Source organism: Antedon mediterranea, chromosome 2 (assembly GCF_964355755.1).
Source record: "Antedon mediterranea chromosome 2, ecAntMedi1.1, whole genome shotgun sequence".
NCBI classification, from domain to species: Eukaryota; Metazoa; Echinodermata; class Crinoidea; order Comatulida; family Antedonidae; genus Antedon; species Antedon mediterranea.
In genome coordinates this window covers 35,383,810-35,392,924 of record NC_092671.1, presented here as the reverse complement: position 1 = coordinate 35,392,924, position 9,115 = coordinate 35,383,810, and the positions used below count along the sequence as shown (strand labels likewise).

General features: G+C 33.9%; 1 protein-coding gene across 1 annotated transcript in view; it reads left to right on the top strand.

Annotated features, from left to right (window-relative positions):
• The first annotated feature begins 66 nt into the window (after positions 1–66).
• The window catches only part of LOC140040885 (phosphatidylethanolamine N-methyltransferase-like), a 32,932-nt gene continuing 23,883 nt past the window's right edge, over positions 67–9,115 (top strand). The window contains exons 1-3 of the mRNA XM_072087145.1: positions 67–83; positions 4,691–4,768; positions 5,503–5,610. Of these exons, the coding sequence (XP_071943246.1) occupies positions 4,697–4,768; positions 5,503–5,610 (180 nt within the window). The 5' untranslated portion in view covers positions 67–83; positions 4,691–4,696. The remainder of the gene's footprint in view (positions 84–4,690; positions 4,769–5,502; positions 5,611–9,115) is intronic.

Sequence of the window (9,115 nt, the reverse complement as noted above, 5' to 3'; positions counted from 1 at the left end):
GCAATTCTGTATACGAAAGAGAAGAACAAGAGTAAGAGAGGGCGGGCTTCATCACTGACAGAAAAGAAGAAAGTGTATGTAGGGTATGTTTTGTAAAACAAAAACAATTGTTTTTTTAATAAAAATAGAGTGAATTGTATTTGTTGAAGTTGTACGTATAATATGTATTAAACATAGCATTTAATTATTTAGGTACATAACCTATAATTACTAATTATTAGTAGCTAGACTCTAGCTAGGCTATTCCCCCCTCCCCTGCTGGTTAGGCTAGGCCTAGGCTAGGCTAGCCGGTGTCAGATGAAATCGGTCGCGTCTGAAATCGGTCGCGTTTGAAATCAACTTCCGGTATTTTGTATGGCGCGCCGCTAGAGCTATACGTTTAATGATATCGGTAGCGCTATTTTGCATGGGTATCCGCCACTCTTACGTGAGCATGGTTTTAGGATAATAGTGAATACTAATAAAATAATATGCCGTTATAAATCACCGGGCCTATACAGTAGGACTATGCAGTATGCTGTACAATGATAGGCCTAGATGTGAGAATAATAATGGATGGATATTAAAAGGTGGGCACGATTCTCAAAGAGGTAATCTTGCACCTTGATATTTAAACATTTAGATTTACGAACGGCGTACGGATGTGAGACACATTAAGTGATTATTATAAATGAACAAATAAAAGATATTCAAATTAAAAACTATAGTATCGCCGACGTATATACGTAAATTGTTCTCTTTTACGTAATTGTTTGCATAATATTATTAAAAGACACAGACGTATATTTCCTATACAGTATAATATATTAATTACAGTACATAATAAAATAGAGGTAAATTATTATATGCCTAATAAAATATTTAAACGTGTTTAGAAATGGCCATTTTGAAAAGATACAGTCCTTCTCCGAGACCTGTGAAATAAAAAAAAAATGATTGATAATAAATATTTATTAACCAAAATAAAAAATATCCACATAAATAATCTGGTTCCTAAAAAATATCAATTAAATCTAGACTATATAAACGAAGAAAATGTAAATCCCGCTAGCATGCATCTCGCTCCATACAAAATAGCGCGACCGATTTCAAACGTATAGCTCTAGCGGCGCGCCATACAAAATACCGGAAGTTGATTTTATCGCGACCGATTTCATCGTAAACCGGCTAGCCGGGTGCAGGTCAAGTCGGCCCCAAACCGTCTCGGCCTCACGTCAAGTCGGCCCCACGTCAACTCGGCCTCACGTCAACTCGTCCTCATGTCAACTCGGCCAAAAACTAATCGGTCAACTCGGCCATAATTAAGTATGGAACGCACATTGCCGATATGAATAGAAGTACTCGCGTGTTACAAAAACACGTGCAGGTACCGTACCACATTTTAGTAAATCGAAGACGTAGGCCTACGTTCCACCATGAAGCTGTTATAGCTCCATGGTTCCACTATTTGGCCATAGAAAAATGATCGTACACACCGTTTTTGTCCATGATTTGCGTTTTAAAAAAAGGGGAATCCCCGGTCAGCGAAAACACGTAGCAGTTGTAATATCGAAATAGCTGCCAAAGGCGCAGGGAGGCGCAGTTACGAATTGGTTACAGATGTTGTCGCCTAATCAAATGCATACACTGAAGAAATCTACGCGTGATTCAACCATGGAGTTAACATTATTTAATACCTCAATGATTCAACCAAACAATCCAACCAAACAATCTTATTACACCTAATAAATGTCCTCGCATATCGGAAATGTTTATTGAATTTTGACGCACGAACGAACATACGTGCCTACGTACGTGCATCATCATTATTGGGCCTACAATGTGTTTATATCGTAATCATTAACAATAGTATGAATGCTAGCTTATTAATCAATTGTTTGTATGCGCAATTTCAGAACAATTTGTGCAATTTGAAATTTTATTAAACGTAAATAAAGGAAAGTTGGTGAAATCCTTCTTATTTTTTTTGCTAATGTATTATTGTCTAAATATTAATATTCATTAAAAGTCAGAATTATTCATAGGTAAAAAAATGTGAAGATAAATTATTTTATCAATCCCCTTCCTTTGCAACTTTTGCATTCCATACTTTAACGGGGCCGAGTTGACTGATTATTTTTTGGCCGAGTTGACTTGAGACCGAGTTGACTTGAGGCCGAGTTGACTTGGGGCCGACTTGACTTGGGGCCGACTTGACTTTGGCCAAGACGGTTTAGGGCCGACTTGGATCGAAATCGGCTAGCCTACCCCTCCCACCTGCTGGTTAGGCCTAGGCTAGCCTAAATAGAGCTCTAGGTTGGCCTAGGCTAGTAAGATAAAGGTAAAGCAGGGGAGAGGGCCTGGTCACAGTGCATTTCGGCCGCCGGTTACGGAACGACCAAATTCATAAAACTCCAAAAAGGACAAAATATAACATGATGCATTTTAACAATAATACCTTATTATTACAAGCAAATGATCTTTGAAAACACCAGTAACGATAACCGTGCATGATTTGAAGTGATTTTTTTCTTTGTCATTGTCAGGCGCATTTCTTCATAAAATATTTGTTTTAAAAAAAACAAGGGCGGGCCAAAAATCTAAAGCTAAACCGTTAGTTATTTATAGTCTAGGACCTGGGTCAGATTTGTATGCATTTATTTTAGGAGAGAATATCTCAACTGTTAATTTGGCCCCAACGAACAACATGAAATGTGTGCTAAATTTGCTATCCGGGACGAACATGCCCAAAATCGCGGTCAAAGGTTAAAAATGTTCTTAATCTCGACAACCACTTGTCGTACAGATTTACCTTTGGTGTCAAATTGTTCAGAATATACATATTTATATTCGGTCTAACACAACTTTTAGCGAAAAAATGACCGGAAATGCTTTTACAGACCTTTGACCCAAAAATGACCCAAAAACACATTTTCAGGTTAAATTATTCTTTAAAATGCCAATGGACAAACTGTATGGTATTAAATGAAAGCATACACAATATGCTACCCAACTTGTGTTGAGAATTTTTAATTATGAATCTAATTGTATGGAAAATGTGCATATTTCGATTATTTTTATACAAAAAATGAATATTTTGTAGCGTAATTGTTATGTTTATTATATAATATAAGTGTTTGGAAAAACTATTTGGTATCAAATGAAAGCCCATAAAATATTCTATCCATTGCTACCCAACTCGTTTTAAAAATCTGTAATTATGATGCTAATTTTGTTTAAAATTTTATTATTTTTTTACTAAAATGAGTATATTAAATAGTGTAAATTTATTTTGGTTTATTTATAATATTAAATAATTCAAGTGACCTTTGAATTATTCTTTAAAATTCCAAATGAACAAACTGTATGGTATCAAAGGAAAGCATACAGTTACACAATATGCTACCCAACTTGTATTGAGAATTTTTAATTATGAAGTTAATTGTATGGAAAATAGGTAGCATATTGTGTATTATTTTTTGTCATTTTTGGGTAAAAAGTCAGTAAAAGCATTTCTGGTCATTTTTTTCGCTAAAAGTTGTGTTAGACCGAATATAAATATGTATATTTTGAACAATTTGATACCAAAAGAACACTTGAATTAGTTAATATTATAAATAAACCAGAATAAATTTACACTACCGTACTGACGCGGGTATAAGCACATACTCGGGTATAAGCCCACCCCCGACTTTTGACTAATTTTCATGAAAAATGAGGCACTCGGGTAAAAGCCCACCCATTAATTCGAAGATCTACAGTGTGTGTCGTAATACATTATTTTGTACAGTATTTGGCGACGTCCATGCACCGAATACACCTATCTTTGATCATAACCAAGCTAGGCTAATATACTCTAGGCCATATGAGGCCTAGCGGTCCTGTTTTGTTTACACTCCATCGCGGTCGAAGATCGCTTCACACACGACGCTACAAGTCGCCAAAACAGAAAACCACTATTTGGTATCGGCTGCCATAAACAAGCTTATTAAATTTCTTTGGTACATTTCTATTTAACGAACATTGTATACTTGCTTTTCTGCTTGATAAATTCTTGTTCAATTGATGTTTAAAATAAGATATTCTACAATAAATTACACAAACTATAAGATTGATTTCCGACACTCTACACCTCGTGTATTTAGAGGCAACGTCGTACACGTGAGGGCGCTCGCTCGCATGGTGGAATACACAGTGTAAATGTGCTGTTTTTGACGATCTGCATTTTTGGATCCTCGGGTGTAAGCCCACCCCCCAAACTTGACGTGATTTCATGTTCAAGGGGGATGGGCTTATACCCGCGTCAGTACGGTATTTAATATACTCATTTTAGTAAAAAAAAATATAAAATATGCACATTTTTAACAAAATTAGCATCATAATTACAGATTTTTAATACAAGTTGGGTAGTATTTAGTAATGGATAGAATATTTTGTGGGCTTTCATTTGATACCAAATAGTTTTTCCAAACACTTAAATTATTTAATATTATATAAATAAACATAACAATTACGCTACAAAATATTCATTTTTTGTATAAAAATAATCAAAATATGCACATTTTATCAACTATTTTTAGTAACCAAAGAAATTAAAATGACCTAGAATAGTATGAATAATACATTTTCTCACAGTATTCATATACAAAGTTAAATACCGATTTGTTTGACCAGCTGGTTGGCAGAATTTTAAATTCTCATTTTATTTCAGTTATCAATGCAACAGACTGATTACAGGAAGAAAATTCTGTCTTGCTGTGACGGATTTGGCAATCTGGATTTAGATAAGGTAGTATACAGGCCTCCACGTTTAAAGGACAACTTGACCGAGGACCATATTTTAACAACGTATTATTGATGTACATATGATTTCAGAACCTCTGCGAAATTAAGGATATTGCCGCACACTCTCGTCGTTGCCGTAAATTACTGTGACGTCACAGGTGCATCTCAAAATTTACGTATTGAGTTTTCTGGCAAAGTCTGGCAAATTGCAAACATTTCTAGTAAACACACTTTGTAAATAAATCGTAAAAGATATAAATGTTGATTTTTTTTATTGTTTCTTTTGGTTATCTGGACTCATTAAGTAGATTTTGCAATGCACCTGTTTGTACTTTTTATGAATAAATACCTATATATCACCATATTTGTTGTTTGTTTTATCTGGAAGTTCAGAAAGCCATTATGGCTTATTGTAATCTCCATACACAATGTTTTATTATTTATTTATAAGTATAAATGTATATATAATGTAATGTTGTGTGAAATGAAACTGAACTGCAACATTTATTGCCCCATGTTCATTTTACACCTCATTCAATAAAGGTGCCCTACAGGCAAGGAGGTTTTACGTTTAAATTCAACAACAAAATGAGGACCAACCTAATATTAACTTGTCTCAGTTGGCCCTTTAACATGATTACAATTGGTCTGGTACTACTATTAGCCACGAAAAATATGATATTTTTGTCAAATTTGTATTGTTTTTCATATTTTGTGTACATTTTTATATATTATTAGGTTGATGTTTCATTCCTGATGGGAACATCACAGTTCATTGACCTTAAAGATGTCAATATTTACGTTACTATCATATGTATCTTTTTAACTCCTGTCTTCTGGAACGTGGTAAGTCAATTGATTTGTTTCTAAAGCTCAGTAAACACACTATAATAACTAGACATGAAACTCGTCACTTTGACGAGTTAGTTATCCGCACGACAAACGCCACGTGCACGTCATACGTTGGAATATTGCACACCGAAAAAGATTATGTCATTATGACCTGAACTGAAGAATATGATATGTTGTTAGTGCTGAATGCTGTATATTTTCTGTCATATAGTATACACAGTATAATCTGTATACATGTCACAAACAGTGTAAAATAGGTGAAATTACGGGACCCGTATTTTATTTTAATTTTCAAAAGGAAACGCGAAGGTACAGTAGTAATTTTGGAAGGAAATTATCTCAGCAACCACATATTAACGTGTAGAAGAAATTTGAATACGTAAAATATAGATGCGCGCCCTTTTAAATGTGATGAACTATTACGCAAAATATGAAAATACGCCTTTTTTTTATTCAACTGGCCATATGATGACGTCACAACATCCGATTGGCAAAATGTTTACATGAATTCGTATCTACAATTCAATAGCTTCCAGAAAACGTTTTAATCATGATTATCACATTTTATTCTGACGAGCTATAACAGATTGAAAGTTACTGTAAAGATGAAAATAGTTGACCCACGTTATTTACATTTTTAGACATGATGACGTCATAAAAATTAAAATATTTTTAACTCATGCGAAAGATAGTTCATTCACCTAGACAATATCAAAATCGGGGTGAAAATAAAAAACGGATAAGTGGAGATGCGCTCTATTAAATGTGATGCGCTATGACGAAAGATATAAAAATCCTATATTTTATATTCGCGTGGCCATACGATGACGTTATAATGTCCGATTACCCATATTAATGCATGATTCCATATCTACAACTCATCAACTTCCAAAATATATAATTTAAAAAAAGTTCACCTCGTAGTTTAAAATCTATGAATGTTTAAAAAAAGGCATAATTTTGACGAATTAAATTTTTGAACTTTTTCATCAAAAACGCACGTAAATTATCCAATTGGATGTGCCCGTACGACGTAATTTTAGGTCAAAATTGTTCAAAAGTTGGTAAAATTACTAGAAAAGGCTGGAAAAACATGAATCACGCGAAAAAAATTTATTTTCAATGCCACGTGCGCACCGTGCGAGTAAAAATATGCGCGCGCGTAGGAATTTTTGACATGCTCAAAATGACATGAAACGCGTAGAAAGTTGATTAGAAATTGATTTTTCGCATTTTGAAATTTTAAACGCCCGTGCGCGCGTAACTTCGTGTGAAACATGCCATTTTTTTCCACAGTCAGTTAGCGCAAGATATAAATTAAACTTTTGTTAAGTTTCAATTTAAATTGCTATATGGTTTTCGATCTATGTTAAATACGCGAAATTCGTTAAAACGCGCGTAAATCACGTTGCGCAATTCTGACGTCATTCACAATAGGAGGTGCACAATTTCACGTGAATGCCCACATGTTGACAAAGTTATAAAATGTTTTGTTTAAGTTTTTGAGATACGCGAGACACAAAATTGACAGAAAGAAAGAATAATACAGAAAAAAAAAAAAAAGATGATTTCATACAGTTACAAGGAGTTATCCGCTACTAAGCGGATAACTAATAATACCACATAATAATACCACATTTATTTAAAAGCATTATTACCCCGATCATTTTTTGGATCAAACACTTACGGAAACATACTCCCATAAGACAGCTAGTAATCAGTGCAAAGTTGTGTCTTGATCTAACTGGATACCCATTTAATACACCTGGGTGGAGAGAGGCAAATGTAAGTAAAGTGTCTTGCCTAATAAGAATACAAGCATGTGCGGGAGAGTTTGATTCGAACCACGACATCACAATCTTTAATCCAGCGTCACACACTAAGCCACACTATCAGACTAGTTTAACAAAAAAAAGTGTGATGTGCCCAAATATGGTAGTGATATGCCCAAATATGGTACTGATATGACATAATCATGCCCATATATGGGCACATCACATTTTTTGGTCACATAAAGTTGATAGTGTAGACAAAGATTTAAAGATTGTGAAATAATTTGCTCAGTGTATACATGAACATTGGCTGCCAGTGATTGTCTAATTGACCACCGTGAGTTCTGCAATGTTTTAAAGTAAAAGTATTTAACATCAAAAAGTAGCTAAAGAACATTCAATTGACAGCTGATATATTTTAGTACAATATTTCATTCTTTTACTGTACACTCATCCTATCTATTCCAAAATATAGTTGACTGTACATAATTATATAAATTTCTGTTTGCTGCCCTCAATAGTTGAACTTAAGTTAATAAACGCACAGTTAGCTAGCTTGGTCAACCTTTGAGTAGTGTCCAAGTAAACAACCTAAACATTTGTCTTTGGGAATAATGAGTTTTTAACCTTCGTTTTGTAAGAGCTCAGCTGGAACTTTATCTATTGTCCTGTTTCTGCTGGATAAAAAAAAACGGTTTGAATAAATTAACCCCAATTTCTTAGGAGCAGAAACAGGACAATTTTTGAGTACCGGTAACTGGTACTCAATGGCAGCGCAAAAATAACATTCAGTTTGTTGTTAGAAGTTAGAACAACCATTTAATCAGTTATTACTGGGCAATTTTTAGCTACAACACAAAATAACTGTTATTTGATTGACCTCGAGTCACCTACACTGCAGTAACGTTTGAATTAACCGCCAGGACCAATTGCATTTCGGGTAATGCTAACGATTTCTGTCAACGACCACCCACTCATTTAAATGGTTATTTTGGAGTAAAAATTTAGTCGAAATGCAGTCACTATAAAAATTACATTTTAAATCTATTTAGAAACAAAAACGGTTTATTCGGCGCAATGCAGCAGAAACAAACCCTATGATGTAATCATAATAATGTACAGTTACCTAGGTGATGATAAATGATGCTCATTATAGCTGGATTGTGCAACAAGTTTTTTTGCATTCAATATCTTAATCCAAACAATTCCTTTATAATGGTTTTATTTTATAAGTCTATTGTGCAGACTAAAACCTAGGAGGCAAACATGTTCCCATTGTGTAACCTTTCAACAATAGGGTGTGATGATTCACAGTGCTCAATGCCTGTGTGTTGAGGTCACCATTGGATGGTAAAACTTGGCGGGGTTTTAAGAATTTAGCATTGAAATACACATGTCTTGTTATGCATACCAAGAAGAAAGGTTATTGTTGTGAGTTGTCATAGAAATTGTTCGTTGAACTAAAACTTGTTTAACTAAAGGATATTTAAGAATTGTTTTCTCATTAATGTATAAAAGAGATTACACAAAACATTTTATTTATTGCTTTTATGATTTATAGATATATAAGATATTTTGTTCCCCTACAAACATTATTTTAATGACACATAATAGTTATTCAAAAAATATTTTCCTGAAAATAACTAATTTAAAGCAAAAAATACCTAAATTGTCTGTCAGACATTGGTTTTCTTTTTTCTTTTTATAAGTGAGATAATTATTTTTGT